The sequence below is a fragment of the Notamacropus eugenii genome, chromosome 6 (assembly GCF_028372415.1).
Source record: "Notamacropus eugenii isolate mMacEug1 chromosome 6, mMacEug1.pri_v2, whole genome shotgun sequence".
NCBI lineage: Eukaryota > Metazoa > Chordata > Mammalia > Diprotodontia > Macropodidae > Notamacropus > Notamacropus eugenii.
In genome coordinates, this window is record NC_092877.1 from 323,744,288 (window position 1) to 323,769,822 (window position 25,535).

The 25,535-nt window shown below is 38.2% G+C and overlaps 1 protein-coding gene across 5 annotated transcripts in view; it reads right to left on the reverse strand.

Moving 5' to 3' along the window:
* DOCK10 (dedicator of cytokinesis 10) overlaps positions 1 to 25,535 on the reverse strand; it is a 358,984-nt gene that overhangs the window by 147,741 nt on the left and 185,708 nt on the right. For all 5 annotated transcript variants that reach the window (XM_072617984.1, XM_072617982.1, XM_072617986.1 and 2 more), the window contains exon 4: positions 11,258 to 11,340. In XM_072617984.1, coding sequence (XP_072474085.1) covers positions 11,258 to 11,340 — 83 coding nt within the window. The remainder of the gene's footprint in view (positions 1 to 11,257; positions 11,341 to 25,535) is intronic.

A 25,535-nucleotide genomic window follows, 5' to 3' on the forward strand; every position in this document is an offset into this window, starting at 1 on the left:
TTTAATTCTATGCATTTAAAAACATTATTCTGTGAAGAAATAGGCTTTATCAGACCCAGAACTACGTTAAGAACCCCTGATTTACATAAAGGAAAGACTTAAGAAGGTGATCTTTTTATTTGCCCCACTTAATGTTGTTATCCTCATTTTATGAAACAGGGCATCCAGAAAATTCCTTCAGTTGAACTTTTACTCATCATGATATCATCACCCATCCTAAGGATCGAGCAGTATCATAGACCTAGCTCCGCAGAATGGCAAACTGATTCCACAGGACTTTTTAAAGGCTGTGCATGATTTCCAAAACAACCCTTGGGAGGGAAGCAAAAAACATTGAGCCAAGCATATCAACATTTCTAAATAGACATTTGGCTTTAGGAAGAAAAGGCTGCATCCATGTATTTCTTCTTTCCATCAGGATATTTGGTGTCATCTAGACAGAACCACAGACTTTCATTTGGGATCTAGAAACCAGAAGCAAATTCCATTTTGACTCACAAAATTTTCACTCACTCATAAAATGTTATTGATAGTTCAGATTACAAACAAAGGGATGAAGGGGATGCTCTATAAATAAGTACAAAACCAGGAATGCTTTATGTTTGTATTGATCGAGTCTTCACCAAATGGACTCAAAGTGCTTTTGGGATGTGATTTAGTCAATGTATTCCAAGTGAGTATACCTATTTTACATAGATAGATGTTAATAATGATCACAGAGCATTAAGGCTTGCTCAACACTTACTATATGTTCCTTTGAGACTCGAACCAAATGAATGAGATAAGATATTATTATCTTTGTTTTACAAGTGAGGAAAGTAAGACTCAGATTAGTTTTGGGACTCACATGTGCTCACAGAGGCGGTATCAGAGGGGGAATCTGCCCCCAGCTCTTCCAAAGTCAAAGTCCAGTGCTCTATCTATGAAGTTATACTTTAAAAGGTCAGTTGACTTCTCAAACCTTCCAAAGCAAATCACTGAATGGAAAGAGTGAAATCAGTGCCATATTTTTTTAAAGCCTGCTCAAAAGTTACCCCTGGTCTAAGGTGGGTAAGGATGGAGATGCTGGAATAGAGCAGGGAGAATTAAATGATCAGAGGCCACAATTAGGTTTCACAGACTGAGATAGTCAGTTACATTAGTATTTGTTCTTTGAAAGTCAGGTAAGACTTGTTACTAAAGGTGTGGGCAAAGAAAAGTTGTGGATTAAACTGTGGGTTGTGACCCCATATGGGGTGTCAAAAATTGGGCAACAGTAGAAGGCTTCTGAATGTGCAATTACCAAAAATTAATTAAAAATCAAAAGTGGCAATGAATCCAAGGTGTTTCTGGCAGCACTTGCCCATGTTGCGTTACTTTGCTGTAGCCTGGATTCTGAACACAACATATAGGCACTTTGCACTGCGCATGCCCTCAGGTCATGCGATGCCAATGAAACAACTCTGCTAAAGAGTGAAAAGGTGCCATGAGTGGAAAAAGTTTAAGAAGCCCTCGGCCAAAGATCTCAATCATCACTTAACATCCTGGGGCATAGGGACCATTCTTATAGTTCTGGCAGGGAGGGGAAGATATATTGCTGAGTTTGGGGACACTTCAATTCTTAGGCATTCCCTTCCCTATCATTTTACAGATGAGGAAACAGTTTCAAATAGATATGTGGCTTCTCCTGTGGATAGAATGCTGGGGCTAGAGTCAGGAAGACCTGAGTTTAAATCCTACCTCATATACTTACTTGCTGAATGATCTTGGATAAGTCACTTAGCCTGTTTACCTCAGTTTCCTCAACTAAAAATGGTAAGAACACATATCCCTTGTAAGGTGCAAGTAGCAAGGGAGATAATAATTTTAAAGGACTTAGTACAGTGCCTGGCACATAACAGGAATAATATAAATGCTTATCCCCTTTCCTTCCTCCTCTAAAATTATTTACCACCCTTCCCCTATAGAGGGGGTATGTAGTTGAGGCAGGGGGAAAACTTGGGGTTTTGAGATTAGATATTTTAACTCTAAATCTAGGATTCTTTTTAGGATGTCACCTACTCTGGTCAGATCAGTCTTTTGGGAGCTCCTCTATGTTTAATCAGTCATTCAACAAAAATTTATTAAGCAGAGGGCTAAGGAATAAATGAGATGAGTGGAGAGGAAGTCCAGGCAAGGAATATAGACTGCTTTTTCCAGAAGACCAATTTAGATTCTTTCTTGATGGGAGATTTTAGTAAGGGAGAGGGCAGAGAAGAGGGGATGAAAGCACTGGGAGAATCTCACAGAGAAAAGATGAAGATGGAGAAATAGAAGCACTAAACACACACACACACACATACACACACATACCCCAAACCTCCCCTTATATCATAATTTTGCTAAAGACTTGGACCAACTATTTTTATTTTCCAGTGGTTTTCTTCCATGATTATAACTTCTGATTCCCAGGAATGATTGCTTTCCAGGGACTGTAAACTAGTTTTGCCTTTCTGCTTCCATTAGCTGTGGGGAAGACAGGAAGCAGGACACTGAAATAACATTAGCATATCCACTGGGGAAGGCTGCGTCTGACCTATGGACTTTGAAAAATAAGAAATCAAAGCAGGCTTTTATGAGAGTCTGGGAGGAGGGAGGCCATTGTGGACCCACAGAAAGGTCACTGGACTTGGAGTCAAAAGAAGTGGATTTGAATGTGCTTCTGTGACCCTCTGTATGACCCTTGGGCAAGTCACCTGACAGCTCTGGGCCTCCTTCTTCATCTATAAGATGATCATATTGGACCAGATGATCTCTGAGTTCCTCCACAGAGCTAGCTTCTTTGCCAGTTTGTTGTCAGAGATTTTTCACAAGAATGTTAAACTTAAATAAATCTAGAAGATAGTTTAGAAAGGGAGCTGAGAGAGAACTGACCTCAAATCATGGCTAAAATTTTATATGAACCCTAAAAGAAGAGAGGTATGGAAAAAAAGATGGGTAGGTAGGTGCAGTAGATAGAGTGCTGGGCCTGGAGTCAGGAAGACCTGAGTTCAAATCCAGCCGCAGACACCTACTTGTTGTGTTAGCCTGGGCAAATCATTTAATCCTGTTTGCCTCAATTTCCTCATCTGAAAAATGAGCTGGAGAAGAAAAGGCAAACCACTCCACTGTCTTTGCCAAGAAAACCCCAAATGTGGATCATGAAGAGTCAGACACAATAGAAACAACTAAACAACAATAAAAAAGCAAGGGTTTTGAATCCAGAGGATTTGAGTTTGAATAAAGGCTTACTACCTCTGTTCTTGGGCAAGATATTTTGACCTCTCTGGACTTTAGTTCCTTCATCTGTAAATGGAGGGAGTCAGCTAGAAGACCTTTCCATTCCTTTCCAGCTCTGACTCCTATGATCTTAGGCGTCTAATGAGCCACAAGGACTGACATGTCATGTGCTCTGTGTAAAGGAGGTAAAAAGATGGCACCCATTGCCAGGTGTTCTGAATGGTACAGGAGTCAGTGAAGGACTTTAAAGATAGTCGCCTTATAAACTGGGAATAGTTCTAGGACTGAAAACATTTCTGCAATGACAACTCTGAAGAAAGGAAAGATTAGAAAATGACAAGGACTGACCGATGGTGCCACATGATTAAATTCTGGTTATTCACAGGGAAATTCAGAAGAAAATGAGGGTTTGTGAGATGTGGCTTTCAAGAGATAAACTTGAACCAGTTCTGAGAAACTGAGTGTACCACTGGGATTTATCTTTCTCTGAGTTTTATCCAAGAGTCTTTTAAAATGTAATTCTATTTGGAGGCATGGGAAAAGGTGCTTAAGAGTTCTCTTTTCTTCTTTTTTCCTAAGGCTGTCATTGACAATCAAAAGGAAGTTTTCTTTTCTCCACTGAAAAACTGTGCTGAACAGACCAGCTGTTTCAGTCTTCTGTGAAACTGCTGGGAAGCTACGTGCTATTCAAATGTTATGCCACTGTGTGTCATAGTGTTCCTGAAAAATCTGTTGGTGTTCTTGCTGGTGACAGTACTGGCTTGATATTGTACATTACAGAGTTAAATAAATGATATGGCTGTGAAAGGGTTAACAGAATTGCTTTTTCTTGGAGCATGATCTCCATGGGGAACTATTGGCTTGGGGTTAACTATTCATAGTGATGGTGTAGAGCTCATACGGTCATTAAGTTATGGTAGGATGCTGTGGGGAAATTCAATTATGAGTTAAGGAGTAAAGGAGATGAAGGGATGGAGGAGGAAGGGTGGTCACATTATGTAAACTGTCTGAAATAATTGCACATTTTATCATTCCCCAAAAGAACCTTCAAATGGAATTATTTAAGACTGATTTAGTAACCTCCTACTGTGGATCTGGGACTTAAGATAGGGGTCTTCCTGGTGAGTAGAGTGACTGAGGATGAGATGAGGAGTATGTTAGTTGGGTGAGCCTCACCTGCATTATCTCATACTCATGATTTAATGATAATATCACCTTTAGCTGCTCAGGATGGAGAAGCAGTGGTTAGGGATGGAATACAGTTTGTCACCCTACTAATATTAATATAATATGTAGATCTAGTGTCCTTTTCAGCGTAAAGGGAGGCAAATCCATTCACCAAATGATGCAGTTTTTGAGTTCTGGTTGGAGGAAGAAAAATGAAGGAAATTAAGAAAGGAATACCTATTTCTGGTGTTATAAACAGAGGGACTGGACCTTTGATTTCATTAATATAAGGAACTCCTAGGTGGATGGCTTTAAAGAGTTGTCAATAACACAGAGGTTGAGTGTTAGGAGCACAAATACAAACAAGAAGACAGTCCCTGCTCTAAGAGAGCTTACATTTAAATGGGGGAAGATAATACCTAAAAGGAAGTGGGGGTGGGGGTTCAGGGGGTAAGGGAGTAGGGGTGGGGACATGGTGTTGGGGTAGGGTAGATTGAGAAAAGGGAGAAGGGACTCACAAGGGGCCATGGTGGAAAATTCTGGTGAATCAGAAAATGGAGCCCAGAGAAGAAAGAAGACATGGTGGTCTTGGGCACTTTACTTAAAATATGGAGGTTCTATTGTACACAGTGTACATCAATACTGTATTATGATCAGCTAGGGATAACTTAGCTATTCTCAGAACAATGATCTAAGACAATTCCAAAGGACTTAGGATGAGAAATGGTAGCCATTCTTAGAGAAAGAATTGATGGAGTATGAATACAGATTGAAGTATGTACTTTTTTAAACTTTACTCATTTTTATTGGGGTTTTTTGGCCTGTTTTCTTTCACAACATGACTAATGGGGAAATATAATCTGGAGAGCTGCTTGCTTTCTCAGTGAAGGGGGAGGAAAGAGAGGAAGAGAATTTGGAATTTAGAATTTTTAAAAAAATGAATGTTAATATTTATTTTTACATGTAATTGGGGGAAAATAAAATAATAAATAATTAATTCAAAAAATAAGGGGGCAGAAAAATGAAGGTTCTGGGAGGAACCAGTTACTCAGAGGAATGGGCCATAGGGGCAGGGCGGACTTCCAGGGTGAGGAGGCTACTATAGAATGATGGAGAAGGTTAGGAGAATCAGGATTGGAACTGGAAAGGAATGGATGCCTAAAAATGGAACTTCTTGAGAACGAACAATTGATGGTGTTGACAACATTCAGGAAGTCTTTGTACAGTTCTTGCCTTCCTTTCATATGAAGAGGAAAAGGCTTTTGATTCTGTCCCTCTGTTATGTCCATATTCCTGAAGGAAAGGCTGATTCAGATGGTGGTTGTCAGAAGAGATATGGAAAGGCTGAAACAAATGGAAAGTTTTGGATTGACCCAAGTGGCCAGGGGGTTGGTTAGTCCATTATAAGGATATACAGGGTCATTTGTTACTTAAAGCTCAGCAAATACGTCACCTTACATGCTTAGATTTTATATGCTGAGTAAAGCTATTTGGGGACAGTTAGGTGGTAAAGGGATAAAGAACTGGATTTGGAATCAGGAAGACTCATCTTCATGAGTTCAAATGTGGACTCAGACACTTCAACCCTGTTTATCTCAGTTTCCTTATTGACAAAATAAGCTGGAGAAGGAAATGGCAAACATCACCAGTATGTTTGCCAAGAAAACCCCAAATGGGGTCACAGTCAGACACAAATGAAACAAATGAACAACATCAACAAAGGATATCTAAAACGAGAACAGTAGATAAAGGGGAAGTTGATAAGTAAGGCCAGTTTCAGGGTCAGACTATCAAGAAGTCCATGCCACAAAAAAAGTTAAGAATCCCTGATCTAAAGGGTAGCTCCAGAGAAGTTTAACTTGGATGATGGTTCAGTGCTTGAGGAATAGAAGACTGAAAGAGGAAGAAATGCAGTATGAGGACTTCCATTTCCTCAATGCTTGAATGCAACATGGGATGTGCTAGAGGAAGAGTGCACACAACTTGTCTCAATGACCTTTCTGAGAATGTTTTATAATTATTATTAATAATAAACTAGCATTTATTTAGTCATAAGGTGCTTTAGAAATATAAATATCATCTCATTTTATCCCCACAACAACTCTGGAAGGTAGCTACTATTATTATTATCCCCATTTTATAGATAAATAGACTGAGCCAGACAGAGGTTAAGTAGCTTGCCCAAGTATCTGAGGGAGGATTTGAACTCAAGATTTCTTGACTGAAGGTCCGGCACTCTATCCATCAAGCCATTTAGGTGCTTGCATTGGAAAATTGCTCATTCCAAGGGAAAAATTCTCAGAGATGCCCTATTCACAAAGCTCTATGTATCTAAAGAAATGATTAAATTAAGTATGTGAAGAAGGAAATGGCAAACCATACCAGTGTCTTTGCCAAGAAAGCCCCAAGGACAATATGGTCCATGGGTTCATGAAGAGTCAGATGCAAATGAACAACAAAGCATGTGAAACAAAAAGAAGATAAATAGTGGAAAAGTTTGGGAGCCCTCCTTCAATGTGGTGTCTCTTTAAAAATGCCTATTAATGTTCTATAACTGGTATCTTTTCCATGCTCTCTCATAAAATACAACTTCCTTATAACAATTTTTAAAAAATCAACTGTTGTGAAAAACATAACACCAATGAGGAAAGCATCCAAGCTAGGGAAAGACAGCCAGCCAAGGGCATAGTGGTCTTCCCTCACTTGCCATGCATGCTAAATTCATGGTTGGCTGCTGTCATGACTGCCTCTGGCAGGTAGAATCCAGTTAGGATCTCTTGGAGCATAAATCAGTGGGTTGCCCTCTGTCCATACTTGGAATTGAACCCCATATACTCAGATTTAGACTTGCTTGGCCATGACCCACTTCAAAACCAAGCACTCCCATGTGTGCATGGATTACAAGTCTCTCAGTGGCCCAGAGAACAAGATGCTTATTTTAACACTCTACTACCAGAAAATACCCCAAATTTTCTATTTTAGTTTAGCATAAGGGGAATGCCCTGTGAGTAGAAAAAAGCCACTTCTCTCTGAGTTGAAGTTTCCTCAATTTTCCCTTTAGCTCTAAAACATAATAATTTTATGATGCCAAAAATGTTAGTTTCCTTTGCATAAAATAACTACAAAAATTCCTTCTAAGAAGGAACTGGTAGCATTTTCTTTTTACATTCTCTCAATGTAGCTTTCTTTCTGGGTAGATAGCTGTCCTAGTGGATGGAATGTTGGATCTGGAGTCAGGAAGACCTGAGTTCAAATCCAGCCTACTATTAGCAGTGCAACCCTTGGCAAGTCTGCCTCTGTTTCCTCATCTGCAAAATGGGGATAATAATTGCACCTACCTCCCAGGTTGTGAGGGAAAAAAGAGATAATAATAAATGCCATTTTTTTCTGATTATCATTTCTAACATTTCTGATTTTCCCTTTGAAAGTTCTCTTTGTGAAGATATTATTATTCCATGGTAAACTTTTTCTTGGTATCAACTGCCTTTAGTTAAATGAGGGGAAACACTTAAGGAAGTCCCTAAACAATATTATTTCAATGACAAGTCATGTTCCTTAGCTGATGAATCATTTTTGTCCTTGAGATAAAGATTCAGAATTTTCTTTGATTTTTATAGCTTACCGTAAATAGTTACTTTTTTAATCAGTGAAATTGAACACAAAAAAGTAAAAAAAAAGTTTGTCACTGGGCCACCCCCTCATCACCTCAAAAGATTATCCTTTTATATCTGATGGTCTGACCCGTGGGTGGGGTTATTATATATGGCCATCAAAGAATTTAATGGATATAGAAAGCCTGGAAGATGGAATGCTTCTTCTCAGAATAGACAACCAGAAATACTCCATCTAGGACCACTTCACATTCCATCTGTTTGCTGTAAGAACACTGTTCTCAAGACACACCATTTCCTAGTATATAAACTATTTTTAGAAAAGAGAAGTCTTCCTCTGGTGAAAAAAAGATTAGCTTTGCAGTTGCTGCTGTGGATACCATGTGACAAAATTGAATGAGGGAGCTTGATATAAAAGAAAAAAAAAAAGAGAAACTGACTCATGGACTGTGGTCAGCTATAATGGCTCATTTAACATTTACTATGTACCAGGGACCCACCTAGCATTGGTTAATGGGAGGTTAGACACAGAGTGATGAACAGAGTTCAGGGTTGTATTTCTTTTTAATGGTTAGAGATCTGGTCAAATTCATTTTTGATGCTTTGAACAATGGTTTATAGAATGGAAGACACACGTCACTCAGTCCATATTAATGGAATTGTGAGAGATTAGGTAATCTTTTAAGACTGGATATGTTCTAGTGATCAGAGAAAGAATGGATTTTGGTTGAGTTATATTCATAAAATTTCCTTTAAAAGATGGTAGGTTCAATTTTCATTCCTTCTACATGTTCCAGGGACCTCTATACTAAGAGGAGCATTTTCTAAAGAGAATGAACGAATGAATCAATCAATCAACAGACATTTCTTAAGCATCTATTATGTGCCAGGTACTACATGAGGTGATAAAAATAAGAAGACAAAAATGAAACAGTCTTTGTACTTAAGGAGCTTACATTTTATCAGGAAAAACAAAAGGTAATCATATGAGATGGAGGGGATGGCTAGTGAGCACTCACACAATTTGCCCTACCTGAAGCCATTAGTAGACATAAAAAACACAAAATCAATAGAACGAGATATATATATATATGTATATATACACACACATACACATACATATGTATATGTATGTATATACACACATACATGTACACACATACATATACATGTATGTATCTACACATAAACAATACCATATGTGTATTCACATGCACACATATATATGTCAATATAACCTGTTTCACATGGGAGAGGAACTAACAGCTGTGAGGGAGTCTGGAAGGACTGAAGATAATCATTGTACCGGAGCTGAGCTTTGAAGAAAGCTAGGGATTCTAAAAGGTTGAAGTAAAGAGAGAGCACTTTTCAGGAATGGAGGACAGCCTATGCAAAAGCCTGGAGATGAGAGACTGAATGTTGTATGTGAGGGATAGCAAGTAGGCTGATTTAGTTGGATACTAGAGTCTGTGAGGGAAAATAATAGTTAATAAGTCTGAAAAAGCAGGCCAGAGTCAGATTATTGCAAACATTTTAAATGTCAAATAGATGAGTTTGTATTTGAACCTAAAGTCAAGAGGGAGCTATTGATGTTTCTTGAGTAGGGGAATGACATGGTCAAACCTATACTTTAGGAATATCACTTAATTGTATGGAAGATGGACAGGAAAAGGGAGAAACTCAAGGCAGGGAGAATCTTTATGAGGTTATTGTAACAGAACAGACAAAAACCTTTCTGAGAAAAATAACTCACAAATTTTTTGCTTTTGGAGTCTTAACCTTTTTTCCTCCTACTACATAGAAATAAAAAAAATATAGAACCAAAGGGGCTGTCTGGTTATGATAGACCTCTGATACAATAGTTCCTAGTTCCTCAAGCAATGATTACTTCAAATTCTCCCAAAGCAAAGGTCCGTAAGGGGGGCCTTGTCTCTGTTGTTTCAAAGTACAGCAATAAATTAAAACCATGGAGAGACCAAGAGGCACATACATGTCACTGTTCTTTTGGCTACAGGTCTGGAAGATGTTTTCCTTACAGAACTTACAGGTGAGCTGACATCCCAATACTCATTTAATTACAAATAGCAGTCAATCATCCATCACTACATTAGTCTAAAGAGCATCAAATATGAAAGTATAACAATAGCAGAAAGACTTGTCCTTATATAATATCTGAGTTTCAAAAGAAAAGGGTTAGAGGAATGAAATGAGTAATAACAGCCACTACTTTTATCATCATCGTCATCAATCTCATCATCATCTTCATCTTCATCATCATTATAATCACCATCACCATCCTTCTTCTCCTTTTCATCCTCCTCTTCCTTGCTGAAGGTTTCATGACTAGGAACAGGCAGAGCCAAGATTTGAACCCACGTTTTCTGACTATAAATCCAGGGTATTTTTCAGTGTTTCATGCTCTGTGAAATCCTTTGGCTTTGCAGAATAAATTACATAGATTTTCTTAATAGACTCTTTCTCAAGGTAATGAATTCTAATCATAGCCCTGCTGCTTACTACCTAAGTAATCTTGGATGACTAACATAACCTCTTTAAGCCTCAGTTTCCTTATCTGTAAAATGCAAGATTGGATTATATGACCAGTGAAATCATGTCCAGCTCTAGAATTAGGATGTTATGATCCTAAGATAAAATTTGAAACATAAAATGTGCCATAATCCAAACTCTTGCTGATATCACGACCCTACATGTGAAGCTGGTGACAGAGGTTTGGAGACAGCAGTTGTTCACTTGCCCTGTTTGCTCTCTTGGGATGTTAATCACATCAGGACATGGTACTAGTGACTGATGTCATTTGGCTGACATTTGCTATTCCAGGACAGAAAAAGGTAGAATCAGCAGAGTCTGAATGTTGCCTGGAAGTCTCTGTCCCGAGAAACCTCTGACTCTGGTTTTGCATTCTTGACTCTTGTGAATCTGATAGGGAAAGCTTAGATCAAGGGTGTGAAGCAAGACTCAGAATCTCCAACTGAAAGGTCACACAGAACTTCACTCACAATTTTCTCATGTCTCTTCACCTGGTGGATTTCAGGGAAGACAGTGGAAGAAGCAAACTTGAACATATTACCAGGCTTCCATTGTTGTTAATGAGTTAGGAAACTGAGGTACCATGAATTAACTCAATCCTAGCTCCACACATACATAAAAGAGACCACACCTCAAATCCTAAATAGGAATAAAGGCTTAAAAAAGCAAAGATAAGAACTGAAAAAGGCTCTTACTGTGGCAAATGTCGAATGTCTCCAGAATATTTTTCATATTTGTAGTTCACTACGTACCACTGGGAATTGTAAAATTGGCAAGCCTAAAAGAAAAGAAAAATAATTTAGTTTTTTTTTAAGAAAAGGTGGAAAAAAAAGGGACCTGCATTCTTCATCATTCTGTTGGGTTGGAGGATCCTTTGGGTGATCACAGGCAGCTAAGGGGTACAGAGAATAGAGAGTAGCCCCATTAGGTCCGAATTCTCCCCCTCCCCAAATACCCATAGTATAATAATAGCAAAGGATTATTTCCCTCCTAATGATAATGGCTAGCATTTATATAATACTTCCTCTATGACAGGCACTATGCTAAGTGGTTTATTGTTATATCATTTGATTCTCATAGCAACCATGGCAGATAGAGGCTATTATCTCCCTTATTTTACAGACGAGGAAAGTGAGGCAAACAGAAGTTAAGCGATTTGCTCAAGGTCATACACATACAGTTAGTAAGTGTCTGAGGTCAGGTTTGAAATCAAGTCTTTCTGACTCCAGCCTGGCACTCTCTCCGCTGGCCCAAAGTTTCTTTGAAATTTCTGAAAGTCCATACTGGAGTAGGAGCTAGAAGGCAGGGCTTGGAATCTTAAAGACCTGAGTTAAAATCTGACCTTAGATTCTTACTAGCTATGTGACCCTGGGTAAGTCATTTAACCTCTATTTGCTTCAGTTTCCTCAACCACAAAATGGAAATAATAATAGTAAATAGAATTATTGTGAAACTATTGTGAGATTCCAATGAAATAACATGTAAAGCATTTTTGTACCATAAATCGCTGTATAAGTGGTTGCTATTATTACTGTCATTATCCTAAACTGTTATCATAGATTTAGGGCTAAAAAGATCTTAGAGATCATTTAGTTCACAACACTCTCCCCCTCCCTCCACTTCTCACAGTCAATGGAGGCCAAAGAGTTAAGTGACTTGTCTAAGACCACAAGGCAGAAGTTATATATCTGTCCATATCAACCCCATTTCTTTGGCTACAGCACCAATATGTCTTCCTTATTTAGCAGTATTTGATATTTCCCATCAAAATCAAGTCAACCTTCTTCACAAATGCCTGCATTTTTGAGAAGTATCATTTAGATTACTTATTCAATTTCCCCATGTCATGGAAGGGCTAATTTAATCAGCCCTGAATCATCCCAGATATACTAATGCGTAATCTGGCCTCAGAGATAGTTATTCACCAACCTTCCTTGTCTGTTCTTTCCATTACTTAATAGCAATTAGTTATGAATGATGTTCCTCATATTTAAGCCAAATCTCCCATTTTTATCTCATTCTTTTTGTTCTGATCTCAGTGACTAACCCTTTTTCTTTTTATAGCATTCCCTTTACATAAATATAGTCATTCAGCTTCCCTATTGTTTTGTAAAGTTAATATGCACTTCTCAACTTTCTTTTCTTGACTTTACCCAAAGGAGATAATAAAAGGAGAAGAGTAAAATAGATTTAGAAAAAAACCCAAATTTAATAGACTAAATCAAATAAGCTTAATAGAATAATAATGTTATGTCCACTGTTAATTTATATTCCAATTAGAGAATTTGGATTAATTAATAAATGTTTATTAAACCCCTAAATGAAAAGGCAACACAGAATATTTGCTAATAGAAAGGCTGGTCAGCTAATGGCAACATTAATTGGTGATGGCTCTAGAATAAACAAAAATTAATAATAATGGAAGAAGAAGTGCAGTGTGTGAAGATCTATGCAGCAAAAGAAGGGAACACCACTTTCCAAAAAGTCTTGTCTATTACATTAAGAAGTATGTCCCATGTAGAAGTGGAGGATCTAGGTTTACATCTCAGCCCCACCATCTAGACAAATGATCTGTGATTCCCTTCCAGCTCCATAGCATGTGATCTGATGTTCAGAGTCTGTTAGTTAAACAAAACCAGGCCCACTCTGTGCAATTATGCAGCTATTTTTTTAAAAACTCAGTACAGGCAGCCTCATTGAAAAAACGGAAGGTCTTTCAGGGCCTCAGGGTCATAGTTATGAATATCAGTCCTCATTGTCCAGGATTTTAACTTCAGAAGGAGTAGGACTCAGAGATGAATTTTCAATGACTGCCATTCACCACCCTCAGGACAAGCTCTCAACATTGCTTTATTTAATTCCAGATTGGTCCCTCTTTTCTTGTGATTTGCCTCTTACCCTAAACCTGGAGCATTGGGAGGCAAAAAAGAAAAAAAAAATCAGCCCTGTTAATTATGCTCTGGTTAATCCGAAAGGTTTATTTTGACTATCTTAGAAGAAACCCAGAATGCTTTGCAAAAACCATAAACATTTTTCCTTCCCAGTTATGGCATTTGGAAAATGCTATGCATGGAAGCGTGTTCTCTGTTCTTTGTCCCAGCCCACATACTCTCACTAAGAAGATCATTAAATGCTATTATAATTAAGACAACAGCTCCTCTTTGTGCAGAAACCAAGTTGACCCCGTCCATTATAAATTCATGCTCTTAGGCCACCCTTCTGTTCTAATCTCTTCAAGACAACTGTTATCTGCCTTCTTCAGATGTTTTGACTTCACAGACTGTACTTCACCCCAGCTGGTTTAAATCATAAATTTCTTTTTCTTTCCTCTTGTTTTTTTTTTTTTTTTAAGCACTCAGGGTTAAGTGACTTGTCTAGGGTCACACAGCTAGTAAGTGTCTGAGAGCAGATTTGAATGCTGGTATTCTCAACTCCAATGCTCTATCTACTCCTCCATTAGTTTCTTTGTGAAGTTTCTCTCTAGTATTGAGGATGCTCCAGTCTGTTTCAGTGAGGAGAACATCAGAGAACATGACTTTTCCAGGCTCTGACTTCTCAAGTCAGAGAAGCCTCCAAATTCTTACATTTCCAATTTGGATACCTCTGCAAGGGTGTGCTAGAGCCAGCTTGAACTAGTTCTTCCCTCTTCCCCCCCCCCATTTAATAGTATTTCATTTTTTCCAAATTACATGTAAAACAGTTTTCAACATTAACTTTTATAAGATTCTGAGTTCCAATTTTTTTCTCCCTCCTTTCCTTTCTTCCTCCTCCTTTCCCCCCTCCCCTCTCCCTTCTCCAACACATCATACAATCAGATATAGGCTATATTTGTACAATCACATTACACATATTTCCACATTAGTCATGTTGTGAAAAAAGAATCAGAACAAAAGAGAAAAACCACAAGAAACAAAAAAACAACAAAAAATACCAAAAAAGAGAGAAAATAGAATGCTTCGATCTGCATTCAGACCCCATAATTCTTTCTCTGAATATGGACAGCATTTTCATCATGAGTCTTTGAGAATTGTCTTAGATCATTGTATTGCTGAGAAGAGCTAAATCTATCAAAGCTGGTCATTGTACAATGTTGCTGTTACTGTGCACCACATTCTCCTGGTTCAGCTTACTTCACTCAGCATCAGTTAGTTGAACCAGTTCTCAAGAGCTGATTGTTAAATTTTTAGTAAGGGAATTTATACCATGGGCATTGGAAAATGTTACAGATAAAGGCTTGATCTATTGTTGTGATTATTGTCGAGATTTAAGGAAGTGATGGCAGAAATAGTAATAATGCTAATGAAACTTAAACGTGTGGCATAGTACACTTTTTCCATTAGAGAGTTGGTTGTTAAACATTTACTAGCATGCCCTTGCTCTGTAAGTTACAGAAGAGACAGAATAGAAGAAAAAAACATAAGTGGATTTGAAAACCTGGGTTTAAACCCTAGCTTTCTGATTTATGACCGGTGTAACTCTGTGTTAGTTACTTCACTTTTCTACCCCTCTGTTTCTCTACAGGAAGCCAATGAGGGACCTTGGGCTGGATAGCCTATAAGATCCCTTATAGCTCCAAGTCTATGAACTTATCATAGATCTTAATCTATGAGAAACAGATACAGGAAAATGCAAGGATGTGAAAAGTTTTAAATTCTAAAAATGTCCCAAAGTAAGGCTCTAAGAACATAAATTGCAGGTCAGTTACTATATGCATCAGTGAAGGGAGTTTCCAGACAGATGAGATCACAGATATGACTTAAAAAAAATCAGGGATAGGAACCAGTATAGATGAAGGCCACTAAATCATGAAGACTTCAGAGTTAGCTCTGGTAACCTTAGATTCTAAGCTTCCTACAGATGTGGGCCCAAGTTTGAAAGAGTCCACAGTTCTTAGATTAAGAGCCTAAAATAACTTCATCTAGTCTAAACCCGTCAGATCAAATCAAATTTCAAAAGTATTTATTAAACACTCACTATGTGGTGGGCACTATACCAGGTGATGAGCACACAAAGAAAGATCCAAATAATGTTTGTCCTCAAAAGCTTACACTCTAATGCACAAGAAGGCTGATACAAGACTGACACAGAAGAGAGGGAAGACGAAGGCAGTAGGAGATGCGGGCACTAGAAAAGAACAAATGGGGTTTGAGCTTAGACATGAATGGAGCCCTATAAAACAGGAGTAGGAGGGGAGGATTCCAGCATCCCAAGCACAAAGTACAAAGGTACAGAGACAAAGGGTGGAAGGTCAGGTTGGAGGAATTTCATATAAGTCAGCGTTGCTGGGTCACAGATTGAGTGGTGAGGAGTAAAGTAAACTGGAGATGTAGGAACTCACTAGGTTATAAAGAGCTTTCAATGTCAAATATAAAACTTACATTATTAAGCAATTAGGTGGCACAATAGACAAAGCATTGGACCTGGAATTAAGATAGAACTGAGTTCAATTCCTGCCTCAAACATTTAGTACCTATATGACTCTTGATAAGTCATTTAACAGCTCCATGCCTCAGTTTCTTCATTTGTAAAAATGGTTTAATAATAGTGCCTACCTCACAGGATTGTTGTGAGGATCAAATGAATTAATACGTAAAGTGCTATGCAAACACTAAAGAGGTACATACATGTTTGCTGTCATTATTATTAATAATATTATTTTATCATGGAAGTAGTAGGAGCCACTGAAATTTGCTGAATAGTGGAAGAGGATATGGTCAGAATTGTGCTTTAGGAAAATCACTGGTGGCTGAGTGGAAAGGTTGAGGAGAGATTTGAGTGGCATGGAGATCGATTAGAAGGGAAAGATAAGATTGAAGTGATAAAGCATTGAAGCTAGGGCTATAGCTGTGTGACTGGAGAGAAGGGGTCATATACCAGAGATGTGAAGTTAGAAACAACAGTGAGGAAACTGAGGCTCAGAATTGACTTCTCTAAGGTCACACCTATGTTTAAGTATCACAGACAGGATTTGAACCCAGAATTTGTGACTCCAGCAGTACAACATAGTGCATCTATCCTCTGAATCTTGCATTTCCAGTTTCCATACAGATGGCAACAGTATTGAGAGTTTCAATTTCACCCCCAGAGAGACAAAGCTTTTAGAAGAGAACATACCGAATATGGTAGAAACCTTTACATGTAATATACACTTAATAAATATGTGCCGAATGAATGAATCTTTTATTATCCAGTTTAATATTTTAATGCCATAACTTTTCCTTTAGAAAAGAGGAAAGATGATAACCATGGAAGCAGCTTAAAAAATAGAACATTTCAGAATAGAGCAGAAAATTTAATAGGACTTAAAAAAAACAACCACCTCAAACCAAAATCCTAGAAGGGTTTATTTTCAAATGAGAGTATACACATTAAGGGTGAATGATCCTTCAATTGTTCTTTCATATTTTCTAAAAGATATAGTTTATGGTTACTTAGTTTGATGGCAAGGATTATTAATTATTACAAGAATCAAAGTTTGAAAGATTGTGTGACAGGATCAAGAAATATGAATTATTTAATGTTATTTTATAAAGAGATGGCAGGATTAGTGGGGTAGATTATATAGGAGAATAAAACGATATATTATAAATCTGACAAAAGAAGCTTCTCGTTATACCTTGGGGGTATATGCTGGAAATCATTTGTCTGAGTGACAGTGTATTTCGTATCAGATTCTGTTGCCAAAAATCTTACAAGGAAAGGGATACTTGGTATTTATTAATACTTAAACAGTAACAAAGAGAGAAACCTAGCCAAGAATGAGCAAAGATTTAAATTGTTGCAAATGAACTTGAAGTGGTTTACTAGCAAACATACATCAGGTGTTTGTAAGATATGCTTCCAAGCAAATAAGGTAGCTGACTCCCATTTGGGATGAATCCATGAGGAGTTATAGTCCAGTCCTTAGGGGGTAATATTTCTATCAGAAATGACTTACAGTTTGAGAAATCTACATAGCTGATTTCCAATTTGCCATTATACGCTTGTTTGTTTGTTGACTTTACAAAGTCCTAAACCAATGCTTTATAATAAAACTAATAGATAACATTTACAATAATACTTTAAAGTTGGCATCAGTGTTTTAGATATATTCTCATTTGATCACACCAGCTCTGTGAGGTAGGTGCTATCATGCCCATTTTATGGGTAAGAAAACTGAGACTGATAGAGGTTCAGTAACTTGCTTGGCTAACAAGTCTACAGCAGAATTTGAACTCAGTTTTTCCTGACTCTAAGTCTAGTGTTCCATCTACTACATTTCATTCCTTTGGTTCATCATAGTATAGTCAGTCAATAAACAATTATTAAGTGCCGACTATGCGCCAAACTGGGCAGGTAGGTGGCACAGTATGTTCAAATCTGGCCTCAGACACTTATTAGTTGTGTGACTCTGGGCAAATCACTTAACCCTGTGTGTCTTGGTTTCATCATCTGTCAAAAGAGTTGGAGAAGGAAATGACAAATATCTTTATCCCCAAATGGGATCATGAAGAGTTGGACACAACTGAAAAATCACTGAATGGCAATGAAACAATGTGCTAAGCTAAACACTAGAAATACACAGAAAGGAAAAGACAGTCCCTGATCTCAAGGAGTTCACTGTTTAATTGGGGAGAGAACATGCAAACAACATATAAACAGGATACATTGGAGATAATTAATAAAGAGAAAGAACTAGCATTAAAGGGGGCATTGGAAAAGTCTTCCTATAGAAGGCAGGAATTTATCTGGGACTTTAAGGAAAGCAGAGAAGCCAAGAAACAGTGACGAGGACAGATAGTGTTGAAGGCATCCGGGATAAGCCAGTAAAAATGCCCAGAGATGGTCATGGAGTGTCTTGTTTGAGAAACAGTGCAGAGGCTAGAGTCACTGTATCTACTGAGTACCTTGTTGTTAGGAGGTTTAAGGTGTAAGAAAACTGGAAACATGGACAGGTTATGAAAGGCTTTGAATACAAAACAGAGGATTTTGTATTTAATTATGGAGGTGATAGGGAGCCATTCGAGTTTATGGAGTAGGTGAGTAACATGATTGGACCTGTGCTTTAGGAAACTGACTTTAGTGGCTAAACAGAAATGAGGAGAGATTTGAGGCAGGCAGACCTCTCCAGCAGGCTGCTGCAATAGCAGGTGGAAGGTAATGAGGGCCTGAACTAGAGTGGAGGCAGTGTTGCAAGAGAAAAGGGGCCATAGGTCAAATATATTATAAAGATAAAATTGAGGTACTCTTAGGCTCTCCAAGGTTATTCCAGTGAAACTTTATTTCTGACAGTTCAAAAATAATCTGGAAAGCCTTTGAGTATTGTTCTAGTAATGGTCCCTCTGTCTGTTGTCCAAGGATTAGCCCGATCAGACGTAAAGAGACTCATTGCCAGTAATCATTTATTTTTTTTTATCATTCAAAACAAGAACTTATATAAAAAAATTCAAAAATTAAAGCACCAAATAAAATGAAGATTTCCACATACAAAGTAGAACAGAAAAGAGGCTTACATATGAAACTGCAAATCTGTATTATGTAAAGCTTGCTCTTTCCTTTTAAAGCTAGCCCACATTTAAAAACTGTTTTAATCTTTCTTCCTCCCCCATTCCTTCCTCCCTTCCTGTCTCCCTTTTTTCTTCTCTCCTTCCTTCCTTCTTTTCCATCTCTCTTCTTTTCTTTTCTCCCCTTCCCTTTTTTCTCCCCTTTTTCCTTCCGCCTCTTCCTCTCAGGCAGCTGGTGATGCAACGGATAGAGCACTGGACTGGAGTCAGGAGGGGCTGAGATGAGATCCAACCTCAGACACTTGTTGGTTGTGTCACCCTGTGCAAGTCACTTATGTCCTCTTTACCTCAGTTTCCTCAACTGTAAAATGGTTATAATAATAGTACCTACCTCACAGGGTTGTTATGAAAATCAAATGAGATAATATTAGTAAAGCTCTTAGCACAGTATCTAGCATCCGTTATGTGCTATATAAATATTTATTCCTCCCCCTGCCCAGACTCCATCTGTCCCTCAGCATCTCTATCTCTGGTAGTGGTAGACTTGGGTCAAAAAGGTATGTAGAGTTTAATGACTTTAAGGGCGCAGTATTAAATGGTTCTCCTCTCTTAAAAAAAAAAAGGTAGTTATCTTAAGGATCTGAAATTTTTTTGGCGTAGGCGATCTATATGAGATCACAACCCCCTTAAGTTTGGGAAGACTGTCTTAAAAAAGTTCTATGACCTAAGCGTATCAAGCCATGAGTCTGTTCAGTCTGGTCCTGAGAAAATAAACATATCAACCCCCTGTAAGGTCTATACCCGAAGACTTTTTATTTTGGAAGGACCTATCAGAATTTGTAGCCTCTTTAAAACCTTCAGGAACCAAGGGTTATTTATATGTCTCGGAGGCATCAGACTTAGACTTTTTAAGGTAATAACTTTATAATGACTCATCTGGGAATTCAAAGCTGAAATGGAAACTGGTTTGTTTTATTTTCCTCCTTTAGAACAGTGATTTAAGTTGCCATTAAAAAAATCTTCATTATAACCAGATTTCGACTGAAATGCAATTCAGCTTTCTACACATTAACTTCTGAAGCCCTCTGAGCCACTATGAGCTTCATTGAAATTCAACCACCTTCAGTCATGTCTGAGTCTGACCTAGGAATATCCCCCCACCCCTGACCCTCCAGTCAATTTCTTGGCTAGATTCCATGAAGAATTTTTCAGAGTAGTTGAATAACTGAGTGAGCTGAGACATACTGATAATCCTCAGAGCCTCCTTCCTCATTTATGGAATCACATTGGGCTTACAATTCATTGTGATTAAGTTCTTTGGTTCAAACTGAAGAAGGGTTTTCCTCATTCCTACACTTCACAAGTCTCTGGCTTGTACATCTGTGTTTTCATTCACTCACTGCCAAACATTGTACAACTGTTTTCGCTATAGAGAAGAGAAAGCCGATTTAGAAACCATGCAGGGCTTCAAGTCTGGAGGTTTAACTATTCATTTGAGGAGTGGGTGTGTGTGGAATAGCATGGTGGGGATAGGGGTGGAATTAATGGATCACATTGAAAGCTTTCCCCAGTTCTAATAACAAAAACAGATGCAAGGGTTTTCTTTTCAACTTTCTTATCCATTCTTCCCAGGTACATTTTATTCTAATATGAATTGGAAAGAAAGAAAATGAGATGCAGACTTCCATTTGAACAATACTTCTAATGTGGGACCATTTATACTCTTGTAACATATAAACATTCTCCAAGCAGAAAAAAATTTGGATGTTGGATTGGAAGTTCTAGGACCTGGTTTCCAATCCTAGCTCTGATCTGTCCTACCTGTGTGATCTTGGGCAAGTCATTTAACTTCTCCAAGGTTCAGTTTCCTCATCTGTAAAATGAACTAGATGGCTACTGAGATTCCACCTAGCTCTTAATTTAATGATCCCATGACCATCAATAAATCATTATCTAATTCTAAAAATACACATACTTTAAAAATAAAAATCTTTAGATTTATAGTCAAGTTTCATTTTTAATATAACATAAGCAAAACAAAAAAATATTTGAAACATCAAAGAATGGATTTACCCCCAAATTAGGAGGTTTTATGAAAAAAATCTTTTAGCAAGAAACACATACACACACACATCACCTGGGAAAGCATTTTCTCAAGCAAGGACAGAGATAGTGTTAAGTCTGTGGAAAATATGCCAGGATTCTGAATTGGTAATGTGTATGCCAGGCTTCTTTTATGGGCTAGGAGTTGTATAGGGAAGGAACAATACTGAATGGGAGTTTCTGTTGTCTGAGTTTTGGCCAAACCAGTTTTCTGTGCATCTGGGCTAAAGGAAATCCATGCCTGCATAGGATCCCTTTTTTTGGCCTCATCAAGAATGTCAGCATCAGTACAAAATGAACACAATTAGCCCCACCCCCACACCCAAATTTTGTACTTGATTCCTCTACTGTTGGATCTATGTAAAAAAAAGGAAGCCTTTATAAAAAGTCCGTGTTCCAATTTCTTCAGTATTCTCGTGGTGCTTTTTTTGGTTTGTTTTTTGTTTTTTTTTATAAAGATGAGATCTGATCACTTGGTAGTAGGAGCCCTGAACAGGAAGTCTTCTTTATTTTTATGTGTGCAATAAACTGCTTAAAGTAACACAGAATGCTGGCTTAATGGATTACATTGCAAAAATTACAGACACTCCTTGGGTTTCCATAAGACAAGATGAATCCACATCCAATCACAAGGAGCTCATTCAGACACCTTAAAGAGATAATATCAAGCATGTAAAATAAAACAAAACATAAAAGACTTCTGGTCAATTCCATCTGCCACTCACTTCAATGTGTTTAGACCTTACACGGTTAAATGATGGGCTATTTCTCAGTGTTAAGAAACACATTTGGTGTCTGGTAGTGAGTAAATGTACAAGGCGGAGATGCATTAAGTTAAGAAAATCTGGATAACGTAGTAATACAAATACTCAAAATTATTGCAAAGATATATCAGTGATGATAATATTGAGATAATCATTCTAATCACGTAATGGAATACGCCAGAGAAAGAGACAGCTATTATAATCTTGATGATTAATTATTTCCTGGGATATGTGTAAGGGGATTATTATTATTAACCAACAGGAAATAGATGCAAGAATCCTTTGGTAGAACTTAGCCCATTAGAATTCAAATTATATTTTTCATCTAGATATTCCTTCATAAAAATCACCCTCCAGGGATTCTTTCTGCCTCAGTTGACCCTCCACACAGTTACCAAATCCCTAAAGTCTGACAATCCTACTCCTCTTTTCAGTAAACTCCATGGCTCCCTATTACCTTCAGGGTTAAGTATGAGCACCTTTCTAGGCATTTAAAGGCTTTCAGAACCATTATCCATCCTACCTTCCCTGCCTTATAACATTTTACCCTTCTTTGTTGTTATTTGGTCATTTTTCAGTCACATCTGACTCTGCATAACCCCATTTGAGGTTATCTTGGCAAAGATACTGGAGTGGTTTGCCGTTTCCTTCTCCAGGTCATTTTACAAATGAGGAAACTGAGGCAGGCAAGAGGGTTAAGTCCAACTCTTATTACTCCCATCTGAGATTTTCTTGGTAGAAATAAATACTGGAGAGCTTTGCCATTTCCTTCTCCAGCTCATTTGACAGATGAGGAACTGAGGCAAACAGAGTTAAGTAAGTGTCTGAAGCCAAATTAGAACTCAGGAAGATGAGTCTTCCTGATTCCAGCTTGGTACTCATCAGCGGATACATGGTGCTGCCTCACTGCCCTGCTTTCCTTTAGTCTACCCATGCCAGCTCTGCTGTTCTTCACACATGACATCCCATCTTGCATCTACTTAGCTATGTAGTCTCTTATTACCTCTTTTTCTCTTCTTTCAAAGGTGAATTCAAGTGTTCCTCCTCCAACAGGCCTTTCCTGATTCCTCAGCTGTTATACTCAGCCCTGATAAGTTATATTTTTTTTTGCATGTATTTAACATAGATTTAAAACACATATATGCTATTTCCCACAGTAGGCTGTAAACTTCCTAAGTATAATAACTGTTCCATTTTTGGATTTGTTTCATCAGTACCTACATACAGTAAATGCTTAATAAATGCTTGTTGACTGAATAATTGATAGATCTAGACAGTCATATCACTCTTCTGGGGGTATAAACCTAGTAATGGGATTTCTAGGGGAAAGGAAATGGACATTTTAGTTATTTTATTTGCATAATTGCAAATAGCTTTCCAAAATGATTGTACTTATTCACAGGCCCAACAATTGTGTGTGTGTGTGTGTGTGTGTGTGTGCCTATCTTCCCACAATCCCTCCAATATGGACTATTCTGTTGTAAAGTCATAAGGAATGAGTATGACTCCAAAGAAAAGATATGAGAACACATCTCCATTCCACTCCTTTGCAGATATGGGAGGTCCACAAGTGTCGCAGGGGATAGAGCACCAGTGCAGGAGTCAGGAGGACTTGAGTTCAAATCTCACCTCAGACACTTGACACTCACTAGCTGTGTGACCTTGGGCAAGTCACTTAACCCCAATTGCCTCATCCTGGGTCATCTCCAGTCATCCTGATGAATGTCTGGTCACTGGATTCAGATGGCTCTGGAGGAGAAGTGAGGCTGGTGATCTGTACAGCCCTCCCTCAGTCAAAACAAAGTCAAGTGCAAGTCATGTCATTATTTCTCTGATGGCATGGTCTTCTTTGGTCAATGAAGGACAAACACATACATGCATTGTACATATTTTCAGACTTTTTTGATGTATTGAATAGCTATACTGATTTTTTTCTTTCTATTTTTGCTTTTAAAAATACAAATTGTTATATGGGATAGTTCTTTGCAAGCTGGAGGAGGAGGGATATTGGGGAAAACTATGCTATCATAAAAAAAAGACCTCAATAAAAACTTATTTTTAAAAAATAGTGTTCTGAGAAGGGGTCCACTGGTTTTATCAGACTCTCCAGGTATTCCATGACACACATACACATAAAAAGGTTAAGAACTCCTACTGTAACACAGAAGTCAGATCCCCTACAAACAGGAAAGTTGTCAAGGCATAGCTTCATTTATACTTTGGACTCTGTGCTCACTTCTTTCACTTAAGAATTTAAAACTGGGTGATAGTAACGTAAGAGGAAGCTGCTGGCTTCCCCCTCCCTCTCTGTTCTTCTACACCCTCAATTAGGGCTTTAGCTGTCAATTTTTACTGAGAACAGCACCTGTTACTTTGTAGGCACTAATAAATGCTTGTTTATCCATTGATTGACTGATTGACGGTATTAGATTTCCAAAACTCCCACACAATTTCCCTGCTGATTGGAGGGATGACATAGTATACATGGTCAAGAAGGATTACATAATTTCTAGCTTGGAAGAGTCCTCTAACTTACCTCCAGATGCTTCCTCCCTGACCTACAAGCAGTGGCTGAACGTGAGTCTACAGGAATAGGCTGCCCCCTTAAAGCTCCTGATTCAATCTGGATACTAGTCTCATTCTCTTTCCTTGTCTCCTCAGCACCTACTATGGTGCCTGGAAAAGAGTAGGTACTTAAAAAATAGTTGCTGATTAATTCTTGATTTAGTTGGCTGTTGTCTTCCTACCATTGGCTTGTGCCTCATGATACAAAGATCTAAAACTAATCACTCTGTCTGGCCTGTTTCTGGTTGATGCCTGCCTGCTGACTAGTCCTTGTTATTTTAGGGTGGTTAGTTTGGCCCAGGATTCCTGCCTTCTTGGTTCCATCTCATTTCCTCATCCCTTTAATCTACCTCCCTTCAGGATGAAATGATTTAATGAGTCAGAATCAAAGACTTTGAAGGGACCTCCAAGGTCATCTGGTCTAGCCTGTACCTACACTTCTCTAAAATGTGGTCATGGAGCTACGGTTTGAAAGCCTTAGTGAAGGGGAGCCCACAGCTTCCTTAGGCAGACCTCTATACTTGCCATAGCTCTGGTAGGATATTTTTTTCTTTAAAAGAAGTAGAAATCTGCCTCTTTGAAACTGCCATGACTTGATTCTAATTCTGCCTTTGAGGGCTAGGCAGAATGAATTGAACCCCTCTTTCATATTTATGACCTGAACGGACCACTGAGGACACAGAATCCAAACTCTTTATTTTAGAAAAGGAGGAAGTAAAGGTCTAGAAGCATTAAATGGCTTGTCCAAAGGTCACACAAATACCAACTGGCAGAACCAGGATATGAAACTGGGACATGATTCAAAACATACTTTCCATTGGGCCATATTGCATCAAACTTGACCTCACTTGAGTCCATACAGGAGACACAGTACAGTCACTGCACTCTCATCCTTTCAATGCTTTCAGATGCCACCGAATTCCCTGAAAGTGGTGGGACAACGGCAGAATTCAATTCGTTATCTATTTGTAGCTTTCTCTTTACCTTATGCTTCAAATGGCTGATTAAACAACCACAGTAGTAATAATATCATTTTATAGCACTTTATGATTTGCAAA